At 40.9% G+C, this 17,996-nt stretch overlaps 1 protein-coding gene across 1 annotated transcript; it reads right to left on the bottom strand.

Moving 5' to 3' along the window:
- Positions 1–97: 97 nt before the first annotated feature.
- On the bottom strand, positions 98–13,061 carry lin52 (lin-52 DREAM MuvB core complex component). Its single transcript, XM_030044949.1, has 7 exons — positions 13,001–13,061; positions 12,692–12,840; positions 9,616–9,690; positions 9,487–9,524; positions 9,336–9,402; positions 9,075–9,158; positions 98–560 (listed from the first exon to the last, which is right to left on the bottom strand). Exons 2-7 carry the CDS (start codon positions 12,708–12,710, stop codon positions 505–507), a joined length of 339 nt encoding a protein of 112 aa, XP_029900809.1. The 5' UTR covers positions 12,711–12,840; positions 13,001–13,061; the 3' UTR covers positions 98–504.
- Positions 13,062–17,996: the final 4,935 nt, after the last annotated feature.

Raw genomic sequence — 17,996 nt, 5'->3', positions numbered from 1 at the left:
AAGGCTGAACAGGCAACGTTTGCACCACCAATGCTGGCCGTTTCCACAGGATGTGACTGTAAACATTTGGAGAACTTATGAAGAAAAGGCATTCATCTTTTCGTTTTTAAAACTTTATTAAACAACTTCACAAATTGCAAAAATCTAAATTATGTTTAAAATAGAAATGAGAATAAATAGGGAACATACAATCAAGGCAGATCTACAAGCTACAGTGAAATCTGAAGTAATTCACCTTTTGCAATTATCATAAAAGTAAAGGCAACTATCTAGGACAACAACATGTACACAGAAGTGAGAATAAGAGTTTGCAGCCCTTGGATTTTCTCAGAGAAGACCTCAGCTGTGTGAGTGAGCAGTTGTGCTCTCATTCACTATTTGAATGCAAGTCTCTGAACTTTGATGCTGAGGTTGGAACATTTTCCAAACATATTCATAAAAGCATGGATCAGATTCTTCTTGTGATCCAAAATTTCCTGTTGTAGCAAAAAAACACTTGAATTGTCACTTCTTGGGCTTCTCCAAGATGTTCAGGAACTTCCCCCTGGTCATTTCCCTGGCTGGACAATGAGAAGACACTGTATCACATGCTGAGGGTGAACCGTTCTACATTTCGAGGCCAGTAATTTGAAGCATTAGTAGTATGTGTGAGAGGCACCTCAGGGTTCATTTTACAACCTTGAAAGAATTTTTGATAAGTTTATGAAATCAGAAAAAAAAAAAAAAAAAAAAAAAAACATTTCACAAAATTTGACTGCAACTCTTTAACAACTTCAGAGTCCTTGTTTAGCAATGCAAAGCATGTATTTAATATCTGCAGTGTCAAACAGAGAGGTAATTTATACAAACATCTGTTCATTCCGGACATGGAAAACAACATAAAACGGAGGCTAGGTACCAAAGAGCCTTGTGATTGCTTGATTCTTGTCTCAATGCAGTCAGGTACAAGTACTCAGACCTACGAGGACACGCATGTATCTGTTTATGCATATGCAATGCATAAGGACACGAGAGAAGAGGAATAGCTTCAGGGTGGGAGGTTTAGGGGCACATGTATATTGAGATGCAAAACATCTCTATTAACTTAAAAGGTAAAGTACCTTCTGATTATGGAATATGTACATGTATAAAATCAGTGATCGATCACTAGCAAAATATGGAGAGCAGAACAAATTGTAATGCGAAAAGAGCATTATTTATTCAAGCAGTCACAAAACTGAAAAAGCATACAGTAAACATGGTTTTGCAATCCATGCAAACTTTAGTGGATACAGACCTCATCATAGCCACATTAGGTGGCTCCCCTCTGATTATTTTTCTAGTATTTTGCATCTTTGGGAACCCACTGCCTTCCTCTACACCCTTAAAATTTGCACTGGCATCTGTGATACAAATACAATGCAATTATTAACATTGCTAAAAGTAATGGTGATGCAATTCTACATTGACATAATAAAGATGTTTGGGTGGGATCCACTAAACTAGGTTTGCATCAGAGTGTTGACTCTGCCACAAAACAGCTTGAAAACAGAACGGTCCCTGCTGCAGGCCTTTTGTTAAATGGGTCTTCACTGGGAGAGCAATCATTTCAGAGGCTTTTCTGTCAACAGCAAACTCATGAGTCATTATGGAGGCTGCAGGGACTTTTCTCCAGCATCACTATAAACCCTGGAGAGGCATCATCCTGGTACTGTAATTGCTCTTTGTTAAAGATAATAAGAGGATCAGGCTCTTAGTTCCTGTAATTTTTATGAGCTGCAACAGTGGGTCCACCTCAGTGACTTTATCAAAACATTGAATTCCTTACAAACCTTACAAACCAAAAGATCATAAAACTACTGAGTAAATGGGCATTGAGCAGAATGCCATCCACCTTCCTAATGCCTGCAAGGAAGAATATGATCATGATCTTTACTGGCTGCTGTGTGCTAGTGAAAAGGAGCCGACACCTCCCCTGCCTGCAGCGGCTGATGAAAAAGCAAGGGCAGTTAGTAATTTAGATGAGTTGCCCAGTGTGGAATGATAATGGTGCATCTGTGCATAGGGGCCACATCACCTTGAGATGTCCGTCATCAGGTTAAAGATGACGCTAATTGAATCGGGCCAGATTCATTCGGCATCGTGCTGTCTATTCAAATAACCCTAAACAAAGTCATCACGAGACCCCAGGCATACATTCAGTGCCTTAGATCGAAATGAAGCCGTCAAAAAATAGGTGAGGTAAAGCAATTACATTGCGATGACCCTAAAACTACAGGTACACTCATAATTTTCTTATTAAGGGCAGTTGTGCTAGGAGCCGCAAAGGGTAGCGGTTAATAATTTTGATTTTCAAGGTGTAGTGCTTCTCTTTCTCGTTATCACTTTCTCAATCTCCTGATGAGCCCAAACTGTAAGGCAGATCAGTCACGGCTGTGCCAGTCCTTCTGAGACCCCTCACCCCATGGAGCCACTCATTAATTAGAGTTCAGCTCAGCTTCCCCCTACTCAAACTGAAACTCATATCAGTGATATCATCAGATTAAAGACCCCATTAAACAGAAATCTGCGCTCAATTTATGATGTGGGCCTCTCTTTGATACAAAGGAAATATTGATGAGAGTTGTGGGATTGACTGGGGGACTGTGGGAATTTTGTAAGTGGCAGAGCCTGCAAAAACCAAGAGCATCAATCGATCACAATACAAAAGGTGAAAAAATAACAAAAGCAATAATGACTTCAATCAAAGAGACTCTGACCACTGAACATTAAGTAGGACTGCTCGGGTGACTCGGGTCATATGAAATACCTTTGAAACAAATTACTAGGACGTGTCTGGACATGTCAATCAAGGGTTGATTTGTGTGCAAATTTCAACAATTCTGGTTTCTGTCTGGTCCTCGAAGTAAGTTATTTCTTAGTTTGCTGTACTGATGAAAGAGTGTTTTATTTTTCACTAAATATGCTCTTTAGCACAGAAGGAATATGATGATAATCATCCGAAAGCACGGCATCAAATAGAAGCTTACAGTAAGAAACACATGACGTGTTGATAGAAACCCTCAGAAGTACATGCCAACACACTCACACACTTAAACACACATACACATAGAAACTGGCCTGTGACTTTGTCAGGCCAGGGGAGATCAATACTGATTAGGGGGACTTAGAGATTTGTTTAGTTGATTAGAAAGGTCAATTACTAATTTTGCACTAAGTTAATCAGCATCTTGTTACGACTGCCATCCATACTAAATGACGCCTTATGGATTCTGAGGGCCATCTTGCCCTGTTGATTTGTTATCTAATTATCATTTAGCCCTAACTGGGCTGAAACTCCATCAGTGCCTATGATGGTAATGTGGGGCAGATGAAGGTTTTGAGCTGGGTGATACATAGTCACCTTGCATCTAATGATCCATATTGCTTGACTGCATTCCATTTTTATACAAGCCATTTGAAAACAGTGTAGATTTCGGCCATGAATATGCAGCATATAAACAAAGAGGGCTCAGCCAGGTTTGTGTCAGAGTGAGGGCTGCAGGGCAGACTGGCAGAGAGGCCGGTAAGGGGCAGATAACGGAGCACTGCCTGGCAGCAGCAGCCCAGGCTGCCCAAGGACCCTGGTTCCTTTGCTCCCAGCTCCTACATCAGCACAGTAATCCTCTGGCTGTAGATTTGGGACTGATTACTGCTGCTCAGGTACACTGCTGAAATGGGGATTAACCTATATCTGCAAACGCAGCTAAATATATCCTGGGGCTATTTAAAATGCTGCCTTTTTCTGAAATTAAACTAAAAAAACCTAGGCCTACACCCTTGGACATCCTGTGGTGCAGCCAAATGTCTCTGCTATTTTCTATATGCTCTGCAGACTGCAGTGGCGAATAATTTTCGTTTTGCAAATCCCATGTGGCTTGAATGTAGATGCAAAGGAAATGCTTTGGTGTAACATCTTACTTTCCTCTCATTTGCGGTGAGTGATCTGGGTGTCATTGTCACAGCCCCCTCCCAGTCCCTACCATGGCTCCCCTGTGTATAAAATGAGAGTAATCATCACTGCGCCCCCCTTCACCCCCTCCCACTTCTCTCAGTGGCACGCTCCCAGTGAGCTGCTGGACCCCTGTTAGCTCAAAAGACAGATGACCACCTGGGTTAACTGGAGTCTTGCACCCCGGCCCTGACTGCCCCAATTCACTTTCATTAAGAGTTAAGGGGACTTATCTGACCCTCACTGCCCATCTCCGAGTGCCACTCGGCTATTACGGCCTGTAAGCTTTATTTAATGGATTTAACATCCACTCTCACCGCCCTCCTCCCCTGGGACAGGAGAGGCACACAGGAGATGACACACACACACAGACACACACATATATGGAAACACTTATAGGCACACACGTTCACCCCCCACCCCCACCCCCAATACCCCCGCCTTGCAACACATACACCTGACGCTCATGTTTGTGTTCAAAATTCAATTACCCACTTATTGATACTTCACAGGGATATTTAAGATGCAGACACGAGCTGTGATTTCCCAGGGGAGCCACTGGTTCCTCTTTATGTCCCAACCGAGAGGGCCCAGCCCTCCTCTCCCCCTCCCTCTCCAATGCATTCTCGCCTAGTTGACACACACACACACACACATACACACACATGCACACACCCAAACAAACCTCCCACCTCCCCACCCCTGCCCCAGCCTATGCCTGTTCAAGAGGTGTCCTTATTAATAGGCAATCAGTCAAAATTCATTCATTAAAAAGCCTAAAAGGTTTTACACCCGTGCTATGATTAGCTGGGAAAGAAAATCCAATGAATTCCTAATGCCTTTATGGAAATGAGGTGCCATTTCCGATCTGCTCAGGGAAGTGGCAGGCAGGCAGAGCTGGTTGTGTGTGTGTGTACGTGTGTGTGTGTGTGTGTGTGTGTGTGTGTGTGTGTGTGTGTGGTGTGTTCAGCTCTGCTTCTTTCTCCTGTTACACAGCTCTGACACTGATCCTGCTCAAGATATAGACAGGCTCCAGCAGCTCCAGCTGCAACCTGCTACACTTACTGGAGATACTCCTGTCTTTCTGTGGCAAAATTTGTGATGAAATGTTGTCTATCAATGATGGTCCATGACTATGACCAGCAATACTGTTATTACTACTAGTGTTGTTAACAGTGTGGTTAACATTTCAAAAGGTGACACTAGCACAACCTACAAAGCCAGCCACATGGGTGACTGGAGAAGGTGTCTGAATAGCCCATGAAATGACGACTTAAAGCCAATCCTGTGACTATTTTGCCCACTAACCTCAGTTTCAAAAATGGAATCACTGATTTACACACAGTTCCTCAACACGTTGCTGTTTCACTTTCCTTGCACACGAATCCTGGTGCCACCTTTGAAGAGAGGCACCCGACACTGCCATTCATCTCCACTATGAGCCCATAAAAAAGCTGGGGAGAAGTGAGGAGAGGAGGACAGCGGAGTAGGAGAGGTGAAGAGGACGAGGAGGAGGAGAGGAAGATGAGGAAGAGTAGTGTGGTGGTGCGGGGGGGCTGGTAGGCGTCCCCTGTTCCTCATTCAGCGGCTGTCAGCACAGGCACTTCATAACCACCCGCCCTGCGGTCAGCCCACCCTGATGGATTGATGGAGGCACATTAGCACCAGTGGGGCCCAGTGAATGCAATCATATTCAGCAGCAGCACGCTCTTAATAGGCTGGAGATTGATCCTGAGGGTGAGTAGGAGGTGGTGAATGCAGGCCCATTAGGAGCTGTCAGGGCAGAGTGACCTTCAGTCTCACCTTCACCAGGCAACCACACCAGAGGTCAGCCTAGGTTGGCTCTGGGCATCACGGTGAGGGAGTGTTGCTCTAGGGTGCAATACAAGAGACAACAGGTGGCCTAATACCAAAATTACACTAAGCAGTGCTGATTTTGCTAACTCTGCTAGCTTGTCAGCCAAACTTTTAGCAAAACTGTTACACTGCAATCTCTATCTCACCAAGTCATTTAGTCTCATATTCAGAATTAAAATCTTGTTTTATTTAAAACAAGTAAATAGTTACATAATCCCATTTATTTCCAATGCTAGTCAATGTTTCAAGAATTTTCTTGAATCAAGTGTCACTCTCTTGATACTAGTGGACTGATCTGCCTTATTCTGCCTCATTTCAACATACTTACACTTGCTCTGAGAACAATTCCTGAAATAAGGCTAAGTGCATTGGAAACTAGGGGAATTATCTCATCCCACTTGCAGATTTTGTTTCACTTTTTGGAAGAAAAAAAGATTTTTATCCTGAATATGAGGCTATAACTTGCTAAGATGGATATTTTTTACAGTGTACTACACCAACAGGAAGATAAACTGAGGACAATACTGCGACTCTGTAATAATCAAAAGTAATCAGCAGACCCTATCGTAGGAAGCCTTTGCTAATTAACAGAACACCCTAGCAGGACAAGTGTTAAATGGGAGCCAGTAGCCTTGAGCCCACAAGTGTGATAGAGCACCACCACTGCCTCTACCAGCCGTGTTACCAGCCAGCTCTGTGGCCGAGGCTTTCCTTTGCCTCCCAATGGAGCACTCAGCTTTCAATTACCTCCAATAACAGCACTTATCAGACTCCTCAGCTTTCCCCAGAGATTTGGGGCTTGATGCCCGCGCTCAGCGGCCCACGACAGGGGCATTCATCACGGGGCGGAGCAGCAGCTGGGGCCTGGGGAAGAGGCACGCGTCAAACCCCTCTGGGACTAAACCAGGCCAGCGTCACACAGCCGTGATTGGAGGTGTTGGTGGCAGGCTCCCTTGACATGAAGGTGTGTTGCATTCTCCTTACACATCCATGTTAAACACAGGGCAACGTGTGCATAAGTGCAATGCCTCTGCCACAAAACAGTGACATAAATCACCACTTATTCTGCTCAGGGTTGTTTTCTACTAATCTATTCTATTGATTTGCATCTCGTGTCAAGCTCAGCAGGTAAGAAGTGGGAATGCTGTTGTTTGGCTATGTTTGGTCCAGGTCCCGTTCTCCCTGCAGCAGGGTGGGTGAGTTTTCACCGCTTGATTGTGCTCTGCCCATTAACCAGCTTCCTCTTTAATGGTCCACATGTTGAAGGGGGAGGGGCAGTAAATCCTGTCCCCTGCCCTCGCTCTGCTGTGCCTCAGCGGAGGCTCGTTTACGGGTACTGAAGAGCTCACAAACATGATGAAAAAGTAGCTGAGATTTACAAGGCCTCCCCTGACAGCCGGGAAAAGGAGAAAATTAAACCAGAGAGCATTAAACAGGCACCCATTACAGGGCTGCTCCGAGACCAATAATAACCATCATTGTGTCCCGTCATCCCAAGGTACATGACATGATTGCAAAGCCTGCAGTCCTTCGTGTATGACAGCTAACATCTTTATACCAGCCAGATTAGATGCTTCTCAGGGTTTAGAGGGGACAGGAAGATAAGACACTTTTTTTCAACAAAACTAAATCACAACCAGTGAGTTATGCAAATAAGTAAAGGTGTGCCACACATTCAACAGTTCAGCAGCTCTTTTCAGCCTGGCTTCATTCCATTTTTACACATAGATGGTTAAAAAAAGTTGCTAGCATAACAAGCTTTGAATTTGAAGCCTCTGGGCTGCTCAATGCTTGTGATTATGTTAAACATTATCAAGGTGTGATCAGTCAGATGCATCTTGAATGGGACAAGATCTGATCTGCCTGCCTACACTATGCAGACCAGTTAGTGAATTGTGAATATGATCCTAGAATAAGCCAACTGAACCCTTTGTTTACAGTCTGCCATATATAATTACACTAATCTAGGCTTTTCCAATGCCTGCATAATGGGTATTTGGGTATTTTTGCCTCATACCGTTGCAGTAAACCATTCCACTCAATCTACAGAGTCAACATCTTTGCCAACAATTTGATGATTTACTCAAATAATTATAAAGTTTCCACTTATACAACTCTCGATTTTTATCAAAGCCTTGACAAATCATGTTTGCCGTAATCCACTCCTGAATGAGCCTACTTTAATCATCTTGTCTTTATGGAATTTTACAAAGTGGTGAGCTCATTGCAACGCAAAAAGTCTGGCAGCCCTCAACATAACCTTTTTACCTCGTCCTACTCAACTAATGCTGACCATCTCCCTAATTTGTAAAATGGTTGGGATAAAGGCTACTTTGCCCCAATTGTCCAAGATCATATTTTCATGTGTTAATATGCCTATATATCCCTTCCAGTTTAAAAAAAAAAAAAAAAAAAAAGGGGTGGGGTGGGGTGGGGGGGGGCGCTATACCTCAGTTTTTCATTGTGGATTGTCCTTTTTCACTGGCAAACTAAGTGCTCATTTTTCTCCTGGGAAAATATGAGCACTTAGCTACATCGCTCTAATCCACACTCCACAAGGATTATGACAATGGAAGCAGTGGGCAATGGATTAAAAACTAGATTTTGCATCCATCAGATGCATGAACACTTGCTGTTTGGGCTCTGGCTGACATGCTGTTGTTTCCTGCTTTACATACAAGATTGCCCAAGACACATGAAATCAAACTTCAAGGTCAACTTATTAATTTTTGTTTCAGAGCAGCACACATTTAATTCCAAACTGCAAAATCATGATTTAGAATTCCATTCTATCTTTGAGTAAACACACATATAAAATATAAACCTAATGTGCAGCCGTTCTGTTTGAAGCTTTGGTTTATATGAAAGCCTTGCAACCTTGATGAGAAAACTCTTCTCCATCTACAGCTGATAGAAATATATGGAACAGCAGCCCCATCTAGTGGTGAACTCAGAACTGTGTAACTAGGGAGTTTGTGACCTATGCTATTTATTGGTTTCAATGAGAAATGCTAAAAATGCTATAATCAGTGTATATTCACAGCTAACATGGAGTTTCTCAATATCTATTCAGATTTGTTTTCTACACTGTAAGAGTTTGGTGAGAAGTGCCAAATACAAATTCAGAATGTCAAGGTACCACTTTAACTTTGGACATGCCTTCACAAATAGCATCTGTACATCTCTCATGACAGCTTTATGTGTGATGTGTTTTGAACATGGCCGTGTGTGTTGCTCATGTACTTACACTCCTCTAAGCCCAGCTGATAGGCCAGGTTCTGAAGTCCTTTGACCTTCTCCATCAGGTTGGCTGTAGTCAGACTGCCCAGTTCTATACAAAGATGAGAGGAGCATCGTGCCAGCTTCAGGTATGTGCCAGTAGATACCACATTTAGTAAAATAACATATCATTTTGTTGAACGAAATGATAAGGCTGATTCTGTTCTTGCTTGTTCCAATCTGTTTGTTTACCACTACAAGCAAAAATTGTTAAAACATCTATGTTTACCTTTTAGCATTTCAATATCCTCACTCTCCAGTTCAGCCATCCACTTGGGGGGTGAATTAGTGATGGGCTGTGATGCAAGAAACAAAAACACTGTCAGCACTACCAGAATCAATTTTAAAATCAAAGTTAGTGATAATCAAATGTAACTCACATTTTTACATGATGCAGCGAATTCTGCAACTCCGGGCACTGTGTGAGACGTTGAATGATTAATACATTGATCAAAAACACAATTCAATAGTAACTAATGACACAAGGAGCATGTGGAGGGCAAACTTACATTGCTCTGGCCATAGGTCTGGTGACGCTCTGTCCAGCTTCTCAAAACTTAGCAAAGAGGACTCAAAGTCGTCACCTATCAGACACAAAAAGTGTGTTACCGATATTATATATTATCAAAAATGCATTCGTTTCCCTTTTCTGCACAGTCCAGTGAGAAAGTTTCACAAAGGATAAATAAGCTGTGTAAGGATATCTGTGCAATCTGGTTGTTGCCTATGTCCATACTTATTTATAGAACTGTGAGTGTATACATTTTTCAAATGGGAAGACCCAGGGGAGCAACCATAGCAATGCAGCACAATCCTCTACCCTGTCTACCACCATAGCTATAGGCCTGCAAAAACTCAACACCCTTCAAAAAGCTATTGAAGCTGCACCTGACAGCCTCTGAACTATCAGCTGAGCAATTTAAGTGTATCATACGCTGTGGGTTTTCTAATGCAGGTATACATCTGCACAAACGTCTAAGCATTCAGGTGCAGATATCACCTTCACGGTTCTATACTGGCCTTTTATTAAATTTTAGATATGGATCAGTCTGTGTCTCTCACCTCCAGCATTAATGGAGGTTCTTTCCTAACCACAGCCACATTAAAAACAGCAGAGCACGAACAATACTAGATTTTGAGGGCCAATACCACAATCAATATTTTCAAATACAAAATTCTGATAACCCTATATTGGTTGGTGTTTTTATACCTGAACACACATTTATAGGTAGGAATCCTCACATCTGATAATCACGTAGTTGTAATAAAGATATGCACAATAAATGTCTTCATTTCTTCACCCAATCTGCAGCACCATCTGCTCAGCTGTGATTTGGTATTCTGCCAACTCACTGCTAGGTAAAGTAATGTAAACAATGGATTCTACTGGACAAACTAATCATAACACTGCATTTACAGAGGGAGAAGGAAGCGCTGCACGGCTCTAGTGGCTCATACGGCAGGTGTTCTTCAGTGGGGCAGGTTTAAGTCCATTTAGAGACGAAATCCTGGAAGTCTTGCTTGATATAAGTCTTCAGGTGATGCAGACAACCATGAAGAAAACTAAGGCACTCCATCTCTGAATGTAGGAAAAAAATTGATTATTTGAGCAAGGCAGCCAGACAGGCCAACGCATGTTACCTCTCAGGCTTCTTCAGGGACTCTGAGACTCTGAGGAAGACTTTAGTTGCAATGCTCAAGTAATAAATTGTTTCACTTCATTCAAAGACTGAATGGCTTAGTTATCTCCATGGTTGTCTGCATCACCTAAAGACTTACATCAAACAAGACCTCCAGGATTTTGTCTCTAATCATAACTGTTTAAAGTCCTTTATACCGACATATGTACTTTTCTCTGGAAATCAGCAAATATATAATTTTTTAAAGCTTATCTGTGATGAAGAGCTGATATCTGCTGATAATGTCGGGCAGTGAATATGTTGTTCGAGCTCTAATAAACAGCCAATAAATCTTACTTACTTGTTCAGTTATGCTTTTTGTACATTAGTTCATCATTCAAAGGTCTAATGTATCTTGGATTTTCTATATTATTGAATAGAGAGTTTCAGAGTCCAACTGTTTAAATGCAGCTTCAGAGGCTTTTTCACCACATTGACAATACATTTCTGAAGGAACACATGACAATTGTTATTTTTCAGCATGAAACTTTAAAAATACAATGCATCTGCACAAAATATTGGTTACTTAGGTCTAAAATGATGGACATCAACCTTAAAAAGCCCATATGATCCAACCCTATACATAAAACAACAAAAAACAGTAGGATGCATGCCTGAATTACAACAGCTAAACAAAACAAACTATTTCAAGTTTACAGTAGGGATAAATACGTGTTTGTTTGTTTATTTGTTTTTTGAGACCAAATCCAATATATTCTCATGCCCAATACCAATACCAATACAATGTACATTTTAGTAATAACTGTAACAAAATGCAGCTGCAAAACAGGCTGAGCTTTTCAGGCCTGTCTCAAGACAATAAAGTGCTTTTGTTGTTGTTATCATTTTTTCAAACAAAAGACCGTGTTTACTTTTACTCTATTGCCAATTTTGCAGTTCTATTATCTCATACATTGCTGGAAAAGGGGTTACACAAGTTACAACTGACAGTTACATTTTTGACAGATGCCAATATTTCCTTTTAAAACTGATATCAGCCAGCATTGATAGAGTGCTGGTATATGGGTTCAACCCTAAATTACAGCGGGCTATCACTAGAATCAAGGGAAAACTGAATTTAGATCAGCAATGATTTGTTTTCGCATGACTTGGCTGCTGGAGTCTACAACAACAAAGACATGAAGCTCAGTTTGACGGCATATAATAACTACAGCATTTATAATGTCATATAATGTATAACATGTTGACACTGTCTTTGTGTATTGATATATTTACATACAGTCTAGCAATTCCATTTTCATTATTTGATCACTTTATGGAGTTGGTTACTGCAGAAACTGAAATTAAGTGATGATAATCATAATGATAAATAAAAAAATAAAGTCCAGACCAAATACCAACACTGTGTATCGCAGCAGTAATATCACAACACATTAAAAGCAAAGCATCAGCTATGGCAATGCTACTGTATTTTATGAACTTTACAAAGCGTCGGGGGAAGGGCGTCATGGTGACAAAAACTACACTAGGACATCTTCGACAAACCATGGATGGCAACTAAAGATACTGTAAATAGAGGTGGTTTAGCCTTTATGTCGCCAAGCAGAGTGTCAGTGAGAATAAAGCCATGCATTAAGAGTTGAAACACGGGTTTTGGGTGTCTGGGTCAGGCTTCACGGAGGGTTCAAGCCTGCCGTGCGGTGTGTTGTGTGTCAGACTCTGCTTCCCCTGAGCCCTGCACACACAAAACACTGAGGCTAGTGTACGCTTTAGCCAACGCGGAAAAACACCTCTTAACAGTGATAATATGGCGGTAACATATGTGCTCTGTCGTCTCGGGGTGTTCGCGTAAGAAAACGTAACGGTCGCCGACCGTTTTGAGGCCTTGAAAATGTCAAAATGTAAATTTATACACAGCATAGCAAGGTAAGGAATTAGAATTTACCTCCATTTGGAGACGCCATCTTCAGAATAAACACGTGATACACGGCAGCCAATGAGAGCAGGCGTCCTCGGGGTTGACGTGTACCGCTGCACTTCAGCAAACCTGCCAGCAGATGGCGGCGTAGCACAGCTTGCCTTCAGAGGCTGAATCTGAATCAAATCAGAAATGCTTTATTGATTCCCGAGTGAAAACTGGGTCAGCTGCTACTCAAATTCCCAAGAGAAGAACATATTGCAAACACAAGTGAAATTATAAGAAATAGAAAAAGGATATATAAAAATACACTACCAATCAAAAGTTTGGACACACCTTCTCATTCAATGTTTTTTCTTTAGTTTTACTACTTTCTACATTGTAGATCAGGGGTGTCAAACTGGTGCCATGGAGGGCCGAGAGGCTGCAGGTTTTCATTCCAACTGAAAACTCCACCAGGTGATTTCACTGATTAGTCTCTTCTCTCTGCTTGGAGGTGGGGTGATCAGTGAAATCACCTGGTGGAGTTTTCGGTTAGAATGAAAACCTGCAGCCTCTCGGCCCTCCATGGCACCAGTTTGTCACCCCTGTTGTAGATACATACTGAAGACATCAAATATATGAAGCAGGATATATGGAATTATGTATCAAAGAAAAAATTGTTAAATAACTCTGAATATGTTTTATATTTTAGATTCCTCAAAGTAGCCACCCTTTGCTTTGCTGACAGCGCTGCAAACCCTTGGCCTTCTCTCAATGAGCTTCATGATGTAGTCACCTGAAATGGTTTTCACTTCACAGGTGCGTCTTGTCAGGGTTCATTTGTGGAATTTCTTGCCTTCTTAATGGGGTTGGGACCATCAGTTGTGTTGTGCAGAAGTCAGGTTGGTACACAGCTGATAGCCCTATTGGACAACTGTTAAAATTCATATTATGGCAAGAACCAGTCAGCTAAGTAAAGAGAAATGACAGTCCATCATTACTTTAAGAACTGAAGGTCAGTCAGTCCGAAAAATTGCAATGTGTTCCCAAGTGCAGTCACAAAAATCATGAAGTGCTACGACGAAACTGGCTCACATGAGGACCGCCCGAGGAAAGGAAGACCAAGAGTCACCTCTGCTGCTGAGGATAAGTTCATCCGAGCCTCAGAAACCGCAAGTTAACAGCAGCTCAGATCAGAGCCCAGATAAATGCCACACAGAGTTCTAGTGGCAGACACATCTCTACATCAACTGTGCAGAGGAGACTGTGCCAATCAGGCCTTTATGGTGAAATAGCTGCTAAGAAACCACTACTATGTGGTTTCTTAAATGTGTACCTATATACACCATATATTGCACTGTTGAATTATTGTCAAGTTCCATAGATGTGTTGTCTCCCTTCTCAGAGAGTACTCTGAGAAGAATACTCTCTATATCTGCTGGGGAAAATAACCTTACTTTGTCCATTGGAGCCCTCTTTATATTACAATGTAGTACACTATTCCCACAAAGACTAATATTATTACTCCTAGGCAATTACATATGAGGTATATACGGCATATTCTGTTGAGTACTAGTTTCACTTTATTGTTACTTTCATCTTTGTATCAAACAAGAACATTTCTATTGTTTGCCTGTGTGTCAGTACATATACATTTACATCCATTACATGGATACTAAAAGACAACACTCACCCCAGCCACAGCCTGTTCATCCTGCTGCCGTCAGGAAAAAGATACAGAAGTATCCGCTGCTGTACCACCAGACTACAGAGCAGCTTCTTCCCTCAGGCTGTGAGACTACTAAATGCACCATCTGCACTCCTCCATGTTTAATAATTTTATTTTTTATACAATCACTTAATCAATCAAGAGGGAACCACATTTTAATTTCATTATACAACCTGTTGTATAATGACCAATAAACTTCCTTGTATCCTTGTATCCTAGTATGCAACCCGGTGTCCAGCAATTGGCTGTGTGGCTTGTTTGCATGCAGATAATTTCAATCCATAGGAATCAGTGCAATCTTCCTCGTAGAATTCTCATAAAAATAGCCTCAACAAATTTCACAGGCAGTAGACTTTTTCGCAGTAGCCGTTTTCACATAGAAAAGCAGGTAAACAGAAGTGTTAATAATGACATTAACAAAGCTTCTGCTCCATTTAGGTCTAACAGAGCCTGGGCCCTGCTGTTGTGCATTCTGGCTCTTTGGGAAGACTCTAATATTTTCAGAAAATGTGTTTATCCTGCCTTTTCCTGTCAAAATGGCTCCTGTGAAAAGGGTCTTTTGTGCTTCTCATTAGAAAGCTACAGGTGATGCCTGATTGGAGTAACACAAAACTGTTTCAAAGGACAGATGAGGAGAGTGGTCAGGCTTGACTTTAGAAATGTTGGATGGAAGTGAATTTTGGCTTGTTAAAGGCTTCATTTGTCAATTTGTTAGGTGTTATTGAGCCTATAATGGAGTCTTGCCATCCCACCAGTTACACAATGTCGGGGGGGCTGGTACTGTCATATCCTTGCACCTGTCTTGTTTTGTCCAGACCAGAGCCGGCCCGTGGCATAAACGGTCTATGCGGTTGTTTAGAGCCACAACCACCAGAGGGGGCCACACACTCACCGTGACTCTGTGTTTGTACTCTTACCATAGACTGTATAAATATACTCTTACAAACACTGCAGTGTCGGACTTTTACAAATAAAGTCTGTGTTGTGGCTGTTAAATGCTGCTAATTAACCCTTAATCAGGCTACAGCTGCAACAACAGCACAGCACCACCACCAGCTCAGTGTGAAGCTGTCTAGAAAGTAATTAATGTTATGTGTTTATGATTTTAGCTGAAATCATTAAAACAAGCTTGTTGATTTCTTACTCTTTGCTTTCTACCTAACGTTAGCTAACATGAGTAGGATGCATCATCATTTATGATTCATAAAGGCTACAGTAGGTTTGTTAACTAGCACCCGGTGTTTTCTTGCAACATTACATATTGTTTAATAAACAATCTATCAAATGGCCAAATTGCCCCAAATTGTTTCAGACTAATGATTGGCTTTGTAAATTGTATCTTTGTCGATCATATTTTGACATATTTTAATTGGATAATTTGCAAGTTTTGAAAAAATTGCATTTGTGGTGTGATTAATATATAAACCTGACAGATACATGTAATGTACCTTAAGTGCCTTATATTTAAGAATAAAAATAATAGCAGTGTGTGCGCAATTTGATGGTTGTGTTGGATGTGTTTTGGAGCCACAAACAAAATCTTGTTTAGGGCCACCAAAAACTTAGGGCCAGCTCTGGTCCAGACCATAACAACCAAAAGTTAAAAGAAAAAGATACTTTAATCTACTGTCAGAATATATCTGATATCATAACTGGATCAATCATAGTTCAAGTGTGAGCTTTGTGTAGTGTTATGAGCAAGTTTTCACCCAAAACCATGTAAGTAAAAATATCTGTCCTCTCTACAAGAGGCAAATTCAATGGAAATGGAGACAGCTGCACACATGTACAAGATTGAGTACAATGGGGTCCCCACAGGGGTCCCTGAGCAGGTTCCAGAGGACCCCCCAGCAAAATAAGAACTGGTTTCAACTCACAATTTCACTCCATTGATCACACAAGCCTATTTTAAGCGGTCTATTTTGTCATTAATGAATACTGTACAATACAAGAATAATATGCATACTAGATAGTTAGCTAGAGCAAATTGTAAGAGAAGCAATAGACCTTTTTCACCGCAGGCTTTTGAAATGAAATAGTGAAGAAAAAGCAGGCAATACTAAAGGCATAAATTAAAGTTCATTTAGGTCTAACAGAGCCAGGGAACTGGTGTTGTACCTGCTGGCATCCAGCTACACATAAATAAAGCTTGATTAATGTGCTAAAGTGCTATTTCATGTCAAAATATCTGTTGTGAAAAATAACCTTACTTTGTCCATTGGAGCTCTCTTTATATTACAATGCAGTACACTATTCCCACAAAGACTAATATTATTACTCCTAGGCAATTACATATGGGGTATATACGGCATATTCTGTTGAATCAAAATTGTTTCTAACTAATATGTATGTGTAATTCATAAGAGAGTAAATAAATAAAATTTAAAAAATGCATAAAGAGATAATTGTGAATCATTCATCAGATATCAGTCACTGATATCTTCATTTTAGTACATAATAATAATAAAAAAAAGTTAGGCACAATTCATTTAGGTAATTTCTTAAAATACAATTTTAATCAAATCATTAGGAGTTGAATCATTTGAACACAAGAAACCAAACAGTTTCATTTATTTTATATCAGTGTGTTATGGAAAAGTTTTCAACTTATGTTTTCTGATTTATTTATTTATTTATTTTGGTACAAAGCAAAACTACAGCTTGGATCAAAGCTGGTCTGATCTTAGGTGTGTATGTACTCAATAAAACTGTTGTCATAACAGCAGAGACAGTGTCACTGACACGCCACAGTCATGATGTCATATTGGCCTACATTCTACACATTGTCAACTTGAGATGTGGAACTTTGGATCAGACATTTGGTATCTGGATGCTGAGCTGTTTAAACTGTCTGAGCACATTTTCTGTTCAACACTGGAATGAAAACACTGACTTTTCCTTGCCCCAGGTTTGTACATTATTTTTCTGTCATCACTTGTTTCCTCTCAGCTAAATATCTTTAAATTGTCTATTTTGCAAGCTGAGTTCTTTGGCTTAGTGTTGTTGTTTTTGAGGAGCTATCCTGAGCCCCATGTTGTGTTTGGAGTAATGTCCAGCCATACAGCTGACAGTGATGTAAAAATGTGCGATTGGACAGCTTGAGTACTTGACACAAGCATAAAAGGAAGTCAGTGGCAGTGTTTTTATGTTTGTTGGCCTCCTCAAACTCCAATGAGCATTAAAAAAAATAATATGTATAATAATAAATAATATTAAAAATGATGGTCAACCTGTTTTTTCTTTCATAGAAATGGTATGAAACAAATCCTGCACAATTTTGCTCAAGGGATGGCAGAAAGCTATGAAACATGACTTCAAATCTGTGAAAATAAGTCAATGCCAGACAGAGAAGCACACCAAGACCGGAAAGGAAACACATTCCTGACAAAGTGCTCTGCAGCAAGGCACTTAATGCTCATCTGGCCCAGTGAAGTTGGCCACTACTGATGGTTTCACTGTAAAACTTACAGCCGTGGTTTTGTCAGGTCTTTTCTACAGGGTGTGTTCCCCACTTCAAATTTTTCTGGACATTATTTACCTCCATTTGAGCTGTTAATCCATATGAGATGCACTGTTGAATTGTTGTCAAGTCCTACAGGAATAAATTATTGCACAGTCAAA

Source organism: Myripristis murdjan, chromosome 22 (genome assembly GCF_902150065.1).
Source record: "Myripristis murdjan chromosome 22, fMyrMur1.1, whole genome shotgun sequence".
NCBI classification, from domain to species: Eukaryota; Metazoa; Chordata; class Actinopteri; order Holocentriformes; family Holocentridae; genus Myripristis; species Myripristis murdjan.
This window is presented reverse-complemented; position numbering and strand designations above follow the sequence as displayed.